Source organism: Dasypus novemcinctus, chromosome 28 (genome assembly GCF_030445035.2).
Source record: "Dasypus novemcinctus isolate mDasNov1 chromosome 28, mDasNov1.1.hap2, whole genome shotgun sequence".
Taxonomy (NCBI): domain Eukaryota; kingdom Metazoa; phylum Chordata; class Mammalia; order Cingulata; family Dasypodidae; genus Dasypus; species Dasypus novemcinctus.
This window is the reverse complement of record NC_080700.1, coordinates 44,542,047-44,556,035: the sequence shown is the minus strand read 5'-3', so window position 1 is coordinate 44,556,035 and position 13,989 is coordinate 44,542,047. Positions and strand designations below refer to the sequence as shown.

The window sequence follows — 13,989 nt, the reverse complement described above, 5'->3', positions numbered from 1 at the left end:
TTTTTAACCTCATCCATATATATTTCATTCCCATAAAGTCTGTTAATTTATTTGCAGGCTTTCAAATTGTTCTTTATGCTCATCCAGTATTGTCTCAATATCCTTTATCTCTTTAGTCATATCCTTCCTTTAATTCTCTGAATTGATTTAGAAGATTTATGTGATTATCATTGATTAGTTTTAAATCTTGTATATCGTCAGGATATTTGGTTTGTTCCTTTGGCTGGGCCATCTCTTCCTGTTTCCCAGTATGGTTTGTGATTTTTTTTGCTGATGTCTAGGCATTTGGATATGTTAGTGAATTTACTCTGATGGTCAATTTCTCTCTTGCACTTTCTTTTCCCCTCCACAGCTCTTCTTTGCTTTTTGGTTCAACTTATTCTGAGTCTTTAAAATTGCCCAGCTTTATATACCAAAATTGAGCCAGGCACTCAGTAAGGGTACAGATTTTCTCCCAGGATTTTCTCCTTGCAATTTCCTGGCTGGCCATCAGGTGGCGCCCGTTGGTGAACCTTTCCTTGAAGGTGTTTCTTTCAACCTTTGCTTTCCCATGTTTCTGGTCTGGCTAGAGCTGAGATCCAAACTAGGCTCTGCTGGCCTTATTCACCCAAAAGAAACTAGTCTCAGCCCTCCAACGCACCCTCCCTCTTTCCTTGTAACAGCCGACAGGGAGGAAAACGTCTGTTCCCCTCTCCGTCGGCTGCAGTGAGCCAGGGGTCTCTCCAGGCCTTATGGCTTGAGGACGGGGATGGGGGCCCGTCTGGCTGCTGCGGGGGTCTGGTCACCCGCGCTTGGTGTTCTGGCCCTCCTGGGAGCTGCGCAGCACTGTTCTGGCCAGCTGACTCCCAGTGCGGGTCCCCTGGGCAGCTTTTGTCCTTTTCTTCACTGTTTTTGTGAGAGTTGAGCCCCGCCTGCCTACTCTGATGCCATCTTTGCGGAACCAATTGTTCCCACTCTCTTGCTATCCTGTCCCCCTCTTGGGGCCTCGGTTCTCTGCCCCCTCATTAAATACCGGTGTTCTCGGGCCGAGTAGCTCCAGATCAAGGGTGCGGCTGCCGGCCCGCGTGGTTGCCCAGGATCCTCGAGCCCAAGGCGTCAGCGTGTGGGCCTTTTATCAGAAGAGAGCACGATCGTCCATGGCAGCCCTGTGAGCTCTGCCTTCCGTCAGCCCAGTCCAGGTGGCTGGGCCGTCCACGCTCGAGGGGCCTTGGTGAGGAGTCTGAGGTACCGCCTCGGTTCGTCTGCGAGGAGTCCACGAATTCACCCAGATCAGCGTGTGGGCCGGGCGCTCTCGGTGCTCCTGACTACCTCCATGCCCCGTGGGCGCGGCGCTGTCCCGCCTCTCCACTCTCCTGCCGCTGCCTAGACTGTATGAGGGCTTATGTGCCGGGATCACTTGAAACTTGTTGCTGTCTGGCCTCTGCATCAACTTGTCTTTCACATTGAACCAGGGGCCTTACTCCTAAAAGGCAAGCAGGACCACGTCATTTTTCAGCTTAAAATCCTTCAATGGTTCATTATTTTCAGGAGAAAAAAAAATTCCTTTGTGGCGTAGGAAGTCTTTATCCCCCCCTCCTACCTGCCCACGTTGCGTGCATTCCTCGCTTTGAACTATTCACAAATTCCCTCTTCTTTCTCACCTCCAGGCCCTTGAACAGGCCATTCCCTCTTCCTGGAATTCTCTTTCCTGTTCACTTCCTATCTCCAGCTTGTCCTTCAAACTGAATCATCATCGCGTCTCGGGACGGTTTCCTGGGACGGTGTGGGCTCGGCCCTGGGGAGGGAGAAGAGGACGCCGTCTTTTCACTCCGTCTTGTCCCGGCACCGATCCTGCTCCTGCCTGTCCCCCTCCAGGGAAGAGGGGGGAACGCAGACGCCACTCAGGAGCCGTGGGCGACGAGTGGGTTCAGGTCCCCACAATCCCAGCTCGTCCCCGGATACCCGAGGGGCTGGGCTCGGAGGCCTGTATGGACTGGGCCTCGGGGGTGGCTGTGGGTTTCGTTCACCTTAAGACGTCCAGTACGGGACGGTCCTTTCTGACGGGAGAGATGACAGGTGGTCTGCACGGTTTTCCACTGTACGGTAAAGGGACCAGGGAAATACACAGGAAAAGACAGAAAGGAGGAGGAGTAAGGGGCAAGGGCCATGTCCTCAGGAGGGGACGAGGCGCTGTGGGAGCCATCTACAAGGTCCCTACCTGGGCCCAAACTCGGGAGCATCTCAAGCAAGGGGACTCCTTGAGGCCTAAACAGCCGACACAGCTGAACTCGAGCCCAGATGCCCAAGGAGCTCCTACTCAAAGGTAAAGTTCGGCCTGAGATTAAACAGGCCGCGCAGTGCTGGAAAGATAACGCACGCAGAATCCTAAGGTGGCTGCAGGCTGTGCTGTGTTTGAGTCTGTCCCCAACGCTGGATGCGCCCCCCGCGCAGGGCAGCTGCCAGGCCGGCTTCCCCGGCTCTGCTGAGGGAACGGGGGCCCGGGCCCCCCCGGGGCAGCGTGGGAAGCCCCCCTCCACGTCTGCGCTGTGCGAGAACACCTGTGCTTCTAGGCCGGTAACTATGGAAACCTCGTGACAAGGGCCTCTAGAGTTGAGGTCGCCCGGGAGCGCTTTTGTAAGTAAGTGAGTGGCCCACGGGGGCCGCAGGACCGTGTTCAGCAACCGTGGGCCACCGGGCGCCACGGGTGGCCTGCTGCCCTGCAGGTGCAGGCGCACACTGGGTCTTCCTCAGCTGGGCTGGGGTGACCAGCTTGTCCCGGGGCCGGGAGGAAGCTGGGGTGCCCTACGTGTGCCTCAGTCCACTGCGCGGCTGCACAGAGCGCTGCTTCCATCAAGGCGTAGTTGTTGTTGATTTTATTTTTTTATTTTTTAAATTTCTCTCCCCTTCCCCACCCCCAGTTGTCTGCTCTCTGTGTCTGTTCGCTGTGTGTTCTTCTGTGACCGCTTCTATCCTTATCAGCAGCACCGAGAATTTGTGCCTCTTTTTGTTGCATCACCTTGCTGCGTCAGCTCTCCGTGTGTGCGGCGCCATTCCTGGGCAGGCTGCACTTTCTTTCACACTGGGTGGTTCTCCTTATGGAGCGCACTCCTTGCGCGTGGGGCTCCCCTATTGGGGGCACCCCTGCGTGGCACGGCACTCCTTGAGCGCATCAGCACTGCGTGTGGGCCAGCTCCACACGGGTCAGGAGGCCCGGGGTTTGAACCACGGACCTCCCATGTGGTAGACGGACGCCCTAACCACTGGGCCAAGTCTGCTTCCCTGTTGTTGATTTTAAAATGGAGACGCTGCTTGAAAATTATTAGGCCAACTTCGGCTTTAAGTGAAGAATGAAGATCCTGCTAGATGAAGCATTACACATTTTCAACTCAACTATTTAAGCAACCTAATTTAATTTTCCTATCATTTTATCTTTTTCAAAAGCATTGTCAGCAAAAGAAGTAGAAGAAAAGCCTGCAGTGGAAGAAGAGGGAAAACCTGAGCAACCTGCGGAGCCGAGCACTGCCGACCGAGCCCCCCGCGGCGCGGAGCCACCGCAGCGCCCAAGTGCCTTATTTGCCAGAGGAGGCAGGAAAGCAGCGCGAGGTCCCCAGACGCCGACCGTTAAAACCCGGGAAAACAAGCACCCGTTTGCGCTCTACGGCTGGGGGGAGAAGCAGGCGGCCACGGGGGGCCAGAGGACCCACAACGTCTGCGCTTCGGCCTCGGCGCGGGAGGTGCGCTGCTGCCCCTCGCCTGCCCCGCTGGCCGGGGCGCTGGGGGTGGCGGTGGGCGCCGGAGCCGGGCACCTGGTCCCGGTGGGGGCTGCCTGGACAGCAGGGGTCCTGGGGGTTCCAGACGCTGCGCAGGGGACGGCGCGGGACAGGGCTGGCGTGTGCTCGTGGGTGGCACCCTGGCCTGGGGCCCGTCTGTGGCTCTGGGTGTCCAGCCTAGAATCCCTCGGCTCATCTGATTAAATCCGGATGCTGACGTGCCCTCTCGTTGCCCTTGACCTCTGCGTCCTCCCCCGGGAGCTCCCCTTCCTCCCCAGGCCCGTGTCTGTCACCCGGCGCCGGGCCTGCCGGCAGCTCAGCTGGGGCTGTCCTGGGTTTGCAGCCAAAGCAAAGCGCGTGTCGCAAGGAGCAGACAAAGTGCAAGCCGAGTTCCGCCCAAGCGCCCCCTGATCCTGAACCCTGGCAGATGGTGTTATTTTGAGTGGAATTTGAGGCGACAAAGCTGTAGTTTAACAAAAGACCTGACGCTTGTGTGGGATCAGTTTTAACAGGCTTAATCTGTACCGTGAAAAGTCTCGTGGGGTTTTAGTACGCGGCTGTAAAACATTAAAAGTTCTTTAATGGAATACTAGCCATGCTTAATGCTAAGCAGTTCCAACAATTTTCCAGAGGCAGTTTCTACAAGAACATGCAAATCGGCTGCTTACAATTTACATCTGGAATTTAGTCCAGTGCTAGTTCCCGTTGCTTAGTTTCTTTACCACTCGTCCTGAGTAAGCCACAGCATCCAGGGGTGATGGCTGTCCTGCAGAATGGGGCGTGTGTGTGGGGTGTGTGTATTTATATATATAAAGGCATGTGTGTGTGTGTCTGTTTATATATATAAAGGCGGGTGTGTGTGTGTGTGTGTTTATATATATAAAGGTGGGTGTGTGTGTGTGTGTGTTTATATATATAAAGGTGTGTGTGTGTGTGTTTATATATATAAAGGCGGGTGTGTGTGTGTGTTTATATATATAAAGGCGTGTGTGTGTGTGTCTGTTTATATATATAAAGGCGGGTGTGTGTGTGTGTGTGTTTATATAAAGGCCAGCCCGACTGCTTCTGGAGCCCTGGGGCCAGCCTCATTGTGAAGATCCTTGAGGCTCAGTACAAAAGCCATTTACTTTATTATACTTTTATTTTAAACTCTTCCTAGATTCATGAGTCGGCGTTACGAGCCAAGAGCAGAAGACAGGTGGAAAAGAGGAAACTGGCTGCTCAGAGGCAACGTGCTAACTCCGTGAGCGTGGAGAAAAACACAAAGGTTCAGTCTTCTCCGGATAACCCATGGGTGACAGAGTACATGAGGTGCTACTCGGCTAGAGCTTAAGGAAACAGAGACAGCTGCTGGACGTCCTCATCTACAAAGAGCAAACGAAGAGAAAAACCATAAAGCAGACACGGGTTTAGGAAACCGATTGTGCAAGGTTTTTCTTGGGCAATTTCCAAAGGGTTGTTGTTTTGATGAATCTTGGCCACCTACCTCAGCAGTAGGGGAGACGGTTGAAGCCATAGACATTTGAAGTTATATATGATGATGATTCTCTAAATCTTTGCTATTCTTATAAAGGTTTTAAAGCATCTTAATCTTTTAAGATACTGACACCAAATGCCTTTAAATGGCTATAATACTTAACATTCAGTGCCCTGTCATAATTTTAAGTGGAGCCCATTTTCATCTTGTTTTGAATAACCAGTTGAACTCCATAGCTAATATGGTCATTCATTGCGTCTTGCAACAGATCATTTTTCTTACGTGCCATTTTCTTAGTGAAAGAATTAATATCAAGTCAAAAATGAGTTTGAACAGTAGCACTGACTCCATGTATAATCAACTTTGCTAATTCCTGAAAAACTTAAGTTGGTATTTCAGTTTAGCAGCACTTCATGCCGTAGACCCTGATATTAAAGATTTACCTGGGCTGGGTAAGGGTGATGTTGTCTGTTTAAATGGTCATCCAGGCACTTATTATTTAATGGTTCAAATACATTCCAATGAGCAAAGCATCAGTGTTATATAGATTAGAGAAGAAGCTTCTTTTGAGCCAAAGACTGGCCCGTTATTATTATTCTCTAAATATTGCATGGGTGTTTAGCCTACATCATGGGGAACTCATCCCTTACTGCAGGCCGGCCTCTCGGTGTCCACCCACTGTGGACTTTGGCCTCTTTCACAGTAACTGGCAGGGACATTCAGAATTCACAGTCGGAAGGCCATCTGGCCACTGGGGATGCAGGAGGACCATCAAGTACTGGAGATGCTGCCCACCCCCGCTCTAGGCTTTCCTCTACCGAGCTTAGCAGTGACAGTCCTGACGGTGTGAAATACTCACGCTTGGGTTGAAATACATTCCTGCTTGATTCCTGGTGCGTACACCCCCTGTGGGACTTAATGTGAGAACGTGGTGTGTGTATAAGCACAGAAGTTAGAAGTTAAATGGCGTGCTCCCTCTCTGTAGTATGTTTGCTTTAGGGATAGAAAAATGGTTTTAAGAGATACTGGTTTCCATCAGAGAATAAGGTCTCTGTCTACTGGAGACAGGAATCTACCACAAGGCTGGGGATTCAAATTCTTTAAAAGAGATAAGGAAGGTACCTGGCTTCTGCCAGTTAGCAGTGGTGTGAATTGAAAATTTGGTGTTAGATGAGCATTTCCCTGATATTTTTATAATGGGTCTTTAAAGTACTCTATTCAATTCTTAGAACTATCATCTTATAACTGTACTAAGCTTTGAAAACTCATACTCAATTGTGAGCTTTTTTAAATGAAACTTTTTACTATATTTGCATAGTTTCGAGGTGAATTATTTTACAGAGAGCTCTCCTAACCAATGAGGTGTGTATTTATAAGGAAATTTTGATTCTACATGTTGTTCAAAACAACTTTGCCGGTAATTCTGGTACATTTTGCTGTTTCTGTTATTAAGGTCTTTACACTTTGCAGGTTCCTAAGATCAATGTGTGGCAATGTGTGGCGGCGCAGCTCATTGTGGAAACTGTTGCTTCAAGTCTTGCATGTTTGATTTTAGCCATCGAGCTCAAGCTGTTCCCGTGGCATCTGACAATCTTAGGAAACCGACTTTCGCTCAGGCTTTGATGGGCCGGTTTTTCTCTAGGATAGCAGAAAGACCTAGAAGGCAAACACGGGCCAGTCCCCCTTCTTTTCAAGTGGAGGACAAATGATCAAGACATTTGACGTCCTTGGGTGCAGCACGAGCAGATGATGCCAAGTGAAGTCCTTGAGTCCCCTCCAGGGGCCAAGTCCTTAGTTGGGCAGGTTTCTTTTAGTTCCTTTTTCTATCAGTGGCTATTGCACCTGTTGAACCTACAAAACTTTTTATGTTTTAACAATTCTATGGACCTACTTTTCATCCTGGAAACTAATGTGATTATATCATGTTCTTAATTCTTGGGACAAACTGAAAGACAGTGAGACAGTTGAAATGACCATTCGGGTTGAAAAAGTCTGAAACTGAGAATCCCATGATATTTAAAATATAGAACAAAGTAATTGTTATATAAGACTCTCTTTAAAGTTTTAAGTTAATTAAAACACTTTCCATAATCATGCTTTTTGTATTACTTTTTTACATGGTGAGCAATATTAGAAACTTGAAGTAGTAACTTCTAGCATTCTGTTGACTGGAGTCAGAAGTCTGTCTTTTAAAAGACTGCGCTTATTTAGGAGGTGTCAAAATACTTGCTATCTCTGATTATATCTATCCATTCATTCCCCATAAAATTTCTAAGTAGTTTTTTTTTTTAGGAGGCACCGGGGATTGAACCCGGGACCTCGTCCATGGGAAGCAGGCACTCAACCACTGAGCTACATCTGTTCCCCTTATTTATACATTTTTTAAAGTGTATTAAAAATGCCATCCTACTTACCTCATCGAACTAAATTTCAGGAAAGCAAGAGAGCAAGCAAAGTGGTTACTAAGTTACTGGATTTCAAAACTTTCAAAAAAAGCATTCCGTGCAATTTGCAGGTTTTATTTTCCTCCCCCTTTAAGTGGATAATGCCGTTCTGGGCACACACTTGAGAGTGCGTGTCTGTTGGAAGTAAAGCCCCCTCCGTGTTCAGTTGACTGTTTGGCATCTCATTGGACCAGCTATAAAATGGTGCTAAGAATATTTATGTGGCCTGATCTCGGTTATCCGACTGCTAACGCCCGACCATGCGAGAGCCTTACAGTGTCGTGGCCAGTTCAGTAATGTTAGGATTGATCCTGACAATATGACCTGGTCCTTTCAAAGGTCAACATTTGAAAAGGATTTTTATACAAAATTCCAGATAGGGAGTTACTTAATACCAGACCCTGCGCAAGGAGCTAGGTCTGGATTTGTGGCCCAGATTTGCCCCTTCGAAGACCTGCTAGTGTCAAGTGGAAAAAAAAAGAAAAATCTCCGCACGCTAATAAAAGTTTCTCCTGAGCACTGTAGCCACTTTAATTCTGAAGCAGCAAGACTGACTCTAGGCAATAGGGATTTTGACTTGTATTTTCTAACAAGTATGGATTGTTTTTACATTTAATATTGTATTTGCTTGAAAAAATGTGAATAAAGTTAATATTAAAGGCCGAGGCTTCTATTTTGTGGGAAATAATTCTGAGCAGCATGTGAGTGGTATGTAGAAAATGTATGATTATGTGGACTCTGATACAGATTTTTCACTAGATGTTTAGCCAAGTACATTAGAAACGTCCAGAAAAGCTACTTTGAGTTGAACTATAATTTTTCCTAGTCTTTGCCCTCACATCTTAGTGTTACGAATTACGAAGGTAAAATAATTTAAAAGCATAGGGTAAACCGTGGATGTTCGCCTCCAACACCACCTCCTCGCCAAAACCCCACTCTTAGGAGGAAAGCAGCGGTAACTTCTGTACGTAACTTTGTTTTTCCAAGTTATCTGAATATGGAGGTGCATACACGGAGCGTTGTCCGCCAGCGTGGGGCAGCGCTGTGCAGTCTGTAACTTTTTTCACTTAGTGGGCAGGATGGCGTTCACACGTGCTGCCCCCGAGCACAACACGAGACCTGGACGATGCGTGGCGTGGCCGGGGGGGCGGGGCGCAGACTCTGAAAAGTAACAGCGGCCTGCAGCTCTGGGCGGGGCACCCACGGCGCCGCTCACGTGGGGGCTTCACCTGAACTCCACACAGAGCAGAAGAGGGGAGCACGGGGGGTAGAGGAGGGGGCAGGGGGCAGAGGGCACGGGGGGCAGAGCTCCAGCGCAGCCTGGCTCGCGCCGCAGGGATGGGGTCCCCACAGCCCAGGGTGGGGGGACGCCCCCCTCTCTCCTTTCGCTCCGCTTCTCGTGCTAAAGCCCCCGGGGCCTCCGGAGCCAGCGCCCGCGCGAGGGCTGCACCTCCGCTGGGAAGAGCTGCGGCCTCTGGAGCCGGGCCGGCGTGCCTCGTTCTGTCCGTCTCGGGCCTCTGCTCCTGGCCGGGACGTAGCTCGGTTACTGGGGGGACGGAGAAGGGAAGGGCCCCCACAGAGCTGTCTGGACCCCCGGCTACCCCGAGGCGCCTCGCAGCCCACAGGACCTGAGCTCCGGGGGTGACCCCGGCCAGGGCCCGGGCTGACCACGAGACGGCCCCCGGGGCAGGTCGGACCCCAGAGGCTCCGCCGGCAGCGGACGTCGGAACTGGCGCCCACGACGGCGGCGGGCTGGAGCGCGTGGCCTTGACCCGCCGGAGCAGCCGCCCGCGAGCAAGGCCGTCAGCCTCCCCGGACTTGACAAGGCCTGGGTCTCGGGACACTGCAGGCGTCTAGGAGTCGATCCAAATCGGCACACGCAGAACCACGGCCCGAGGGAAGGGAGAGCCGGCGAGGTCACAGCGGGGACAGGCGCCGGGTCACCTGGCGACCTTACGGACGCTCTCGGAAAAATGTCCAGCGCGCAAGCACACTCTTAATAAGACTTACCAGCAGAGAAATAGATGCTGTGAGGAGAGCAGCCGGAAAACACGAACAAAACTCACTTGGACCCGGCAGCGGGGCGGAGATGACCGAGAAAGGGGATATTTGAAGAAGTAATGGCTAAAAACCTCCCGAGTTTGATGAAAGTCATGAACCTAGAGACTCAAGGAGCTGCGTGAAGCCGAGCAGGGCCCACAGTCGACAGCTGCAAACTCCACGCCACCCCGGAGCTGCGGGGAAGGGGGCAGGGGCTCGGGCGGCCAGTCCCGATGACGGGGGACTCCTCGTCAGAAACCACTGAGGCCAGAGGAGAGACACGTTCCCTAAAGCGCCGAAAGAAAACACCTCTCAGCTCAGGAGTTCTAGCCAGTGAATTAGGCATCTCAGATGAAGGAAAACCAGGAATTCGCACCCGCAGACCTGCTCGAAAAGACGTTAAAGAGGGTCCTTCACACAGGAGAGAAATCCCAGAGGGAAGCCACCTGGACAGTGACGGGGGGAAAGGAAAACCAACCAGAAGCGTGTAATACGTTTTTGATGAAAACACTAAAACTTTACGGGTAAGACCAACCTAAATGGAGATATACTAGGTCTGTGGATAAAAAGAATCAACATTATGTCATTCCTGCACAAACTAGTCAATAAATTCAAGGCAGTTTAATAAAAATTTCAAACAATTTAAAAATAGGATTTAGCAGGCTCCTTCTTTGGTTCCTGCTATAAAAAGAAAATAGCCAAGAAAAGCAAAAAACAAGCAAGGTGGGGTGCAGAAGATTTGCCCTACCAGATATTAAAAGACAGCAAAATTGTAATAAACTGTTATGAATTTAGGTGTAGACAAATTGACACATAGAAGAGCAGCACCTGTGGTGATGAATGCACAACACTGTGTGGTTATGCTAAAAGCCACTGACTGTACACTCTGGGTAGAGTGTATGGTATGTGGATGTATCTTAATAAAACTGCTTTTAAAAAAGATACAAGAGCATAATAAAAGAATAGCAGCTAGAAACCTCAGGTATCTATGGGAATTTATGAAAAAATACAATGGTATTTTATCTCACTAATAACTTCACTAAAGGGTATTAGGTCTGTTTGATTTTTTAAAAACAGGTTGGTTTGCTACTTCATATTCACAAAAATATTGATTTGAGTTGGATTGCGTGCCCACCACACAGGAGGTCCTGGGTTCAGTTCCCAGTGCCTTCTGACGACGATGAGCAAGACAGCGAGCTGAGGGGAAGGGCTGGCGCGGCGAGCTGATGCAACATGATGATGCAATAAGGAGACACACTGAGGAACCACAATGAGAGATACAACAAAGCAGGGAGTGGAGGTAGCTCAAGTGATTGGATACCTCTCTCCTACATGGATGGTCCTGGGTTCAGCTTCTGGTGCCTCCTAAAAAGATGACGATCAGACACAGCACACAACGGACAGACACAGAGAGCTGACAGTGAGTGCAAACGACTGGGGGCAGGGATGAGAAATAAACCTAAAAAAAAAAAAATCAGTAGGGGAGTGGATGTAGCTTAAGTGGTTGAGAGCTTGCTTTCCACATACTAGGTTCAATCCCTGGTACCTCCTAATAATGAGTATATTTATCAAATAAATTGTTTTGCTTTACAATACAGGCAATTTTGGGAGTTTTTGTCTATAAAGCATTTTCAAATTAAAAATTCTAAAAATAAATTTTGGAAGCATGGTGAAGGAAGAAGCTGAATTATTATTTTAGGGTCTCTGACTAGTATTTTGTGTCCAATCCTGCCAGGTAAGTTAAAGCTCATTAAGAGAAAATGATGGGGAAAAAAAATTCAACCTGGGATCATACCATACAAGAAAAAAGATCAAGAAAACAGCATATAAAAACCAAGACTTTGTAACCAAATTATAAGACCCTGTTCTTAGTCATGGAAATTACTCAGAATATACAGTATAAAAATAGTCATCTCCCATTTCTTGAGCACCGTCACTTACCAGGTTCTGTGCTGGGTGCTCTGCCATCAGGGATCTCTAGTTCTCCAAACCATTCTTAGGTGGACAAAAAGCTGTTTTTCACAGAAGTAGAAAAACTGAACAATTCATCCCAGGCCATAAAACAGTAAACGGCTGAACTGAGTTTGAATCCAGGCTTTCCCCTGCTGCAACACGTGGCACTTACTATGCTGAAAAAACAGAATAAACTGTTCTTGCTACTTAGCGAAATAGCATCCATAAAATCCCACATACGGCCTAGGTCTCGATAGGGCAAACTCATAACGGGAAATCCACTGCCGTACCACGAGCGCGACAGGCTGGCACAGATGACATAAGCTATTCTCACGCCTGGCTCCAACGACCGAGAACCTGAGCCTCAGAACAGGAGCCCCCGGGTCAGCACAGACCCGGCCTTCTGCCGGGTCGCAAGCGCAAACGCCGCTTTCCAGCTGTGTCTGGATAATGAGGACCCGGCCGGCGCTGGCCCCGGAGCGGCCGCAGTGTGGACGAGCTCCACCCCACGTGGCACCTCCACGGTCACGGGAAGCCACCCGGCCTGTCCCCGCAGCCCCGAGTCCTCGCGGTGACCCCGTTTTAAGTCGGCAGTTTTCACGCCACACCAACCTTCCCTGGATGAGACCCCATGGTCGCCTCGGGATCTGCCCTCCTGCAGTCCTGGGGGGAGCCTGCTGCGTGGGGCGCCCCCCGCTCCCCAGGCTCGGCTGTCCTCAGTAATTAGGCCCCGACCCGGTTTCCACGCACGGCTCCCACCCAGGGGGGACTCTGCTCCGGGGGCGCCCGCTCCGCCTTGACACAGGCGCAGGGCCGTCCCAGCTGCCACGCGGTGGGAACTTGCAGGTCTCGGGGATTCCCGGAGCAGGTCCGCAGGACAGCGGCTTGTCACCAGACCACTGTCACAAAGCCGAACCTGGTGCGGCCGACTGCCCCGGGAAGCGGCAGGGCCTCCCGGGCGCTTCCATCGACCACCACGCGGGGCCCCTCCGCGTCAGGCGCGCTTTTCCGCACGGGACCTCGTGCCTCCGTCGCTGGAAGTGGATGGCGGCCGACGTGGGCTGCTGGCTTTTAAGGACAGGACGTCCGCTCTGCTGTTTCTGGGTGGCGTGTTCTCCAGAAGTCAGAGCCACGAGATCGATGGGGTTCAGTGCTTTTATAGCTTTGCTGGCTTAAAAAAAATTACTTTTTAGTCTTTTTTAATTCCTTTATTTCTTGCTGACTTTTTTTTTTAATTTTAAAAGATTTATTTATTTCCCCTTCCCCCCCCAACCCCGGTTGTCTGTTCTGTGTCTATTTGCTGCGTCGTGTTTGTCCACTTCTGTTGTTGTCGGTGGCACGGGAATCTGTGTTTCTTTTTGTTGCGTCATCTTGTTGTGTCAGCTCTCCGTGTGTGCGGCATCATTCCTGGGCAGGCTGCACTTTCTTTCACACTGGGCAGCTCTCCTTACGGGGCGCACTCCTTGCACATGGGGCTCCCTACGCGGGGGACACCCCTGCGTGGCATGGCACTCCTTGCGTGCATCAGCACTGCGCATGGGCCAGCTCCACACGGGTCAAGGAGGCCTGGGGTTTGAACCGTGGACCTCCCATGTAGTAGACGGACGCCCTAACCACTGGGCCAAGTCCGCCGCCTCTTGCTGACTTTCTATCTCCTGATTCTGTTACTGATAGGAATGCTTTAGTCTCCAACTATAAGTACAAATCTACTTTTCCTTTTAATTCTGTCAGATTTTGCTTCATGTATTTTTTTTAGTTAGGCAAGTAGTGCTTCATGTATTTTTTTATTTTATTTCCCTCCCTTTCCCACCCCCCTAATTGTTTGCTCTCTGTGTCCATTCGCTGTGTTCTTCTGTGTCCGCTTCTATCCTTGTCAACGGCACCGGGAATCTGTGTTTCTTTTTGCTGCGTCATCTTGTTGTGTCAGCTCTCCGTGTGTGCGACGCCATTCCTGGGCAGGCTGCACTTTCTTTCGCGCTGGGCGGCTCTCCTTACGGGGCGCACTCCTTGCGCGTGGGGCTCCCCTACGTGGGGGACACCCCTGCATGGCAGGGCACTCCTTGTCATCAGCACTGTGCATGGGCCAGCTCCACACGGGTCAAGGAGGTCCGGAGTCTGAACCGTGGACCTCCCATGTGGTAGACGGACGCCCCAACCACTGGGCCAAGTCCGCTTCCCTGCTTCGTGTATTTGAAGCTCCGTTGTTGAGTGCCTTCACATTTAGGAATGCTGTGACTTGTGAACGGATCCTTTCATCAGCGGTACAAACGAGCTAAACTGAAAAGGGGTCAAGCTGACGGATGCGGGGAGGCGAATGTGGGTGAAG

The 13,989-nt window shown here is 50.5% G+C and overlaps 1 protein-coding gene across 1 annotated transcript in view; it reads left to right on the top strand.

Moving 5' to 3' along the window:
* Window positions 1-8,333, top strand: part of CCSAP (centriole, cilia and spindle associated protein) — a 29,446-nt gene extending 21,113 nt beyond the window's left edge. The window contains exons 3-5 of the mRNA XM_071212474.1: window positions 1,855-2,019; window positions 3,421-3,713; window positions 4,909-8,333. Coding sequence (XP_071068575.1) covers window positions 1,855-2,019; window positions 3,421-3,713; window positions 4,909-5,082 — 632 coding nt within the window. The 3' untranslated portion in view covers window positions 5,083-8,333. The remainder of the gene's footprint in view (window positions 1-1,854; window positions 2,020-3,420; window positions 3,714-4,908) is intronic.
* Window positions 8,334-13,989: the final 5,656 nt, after the last annotated feature.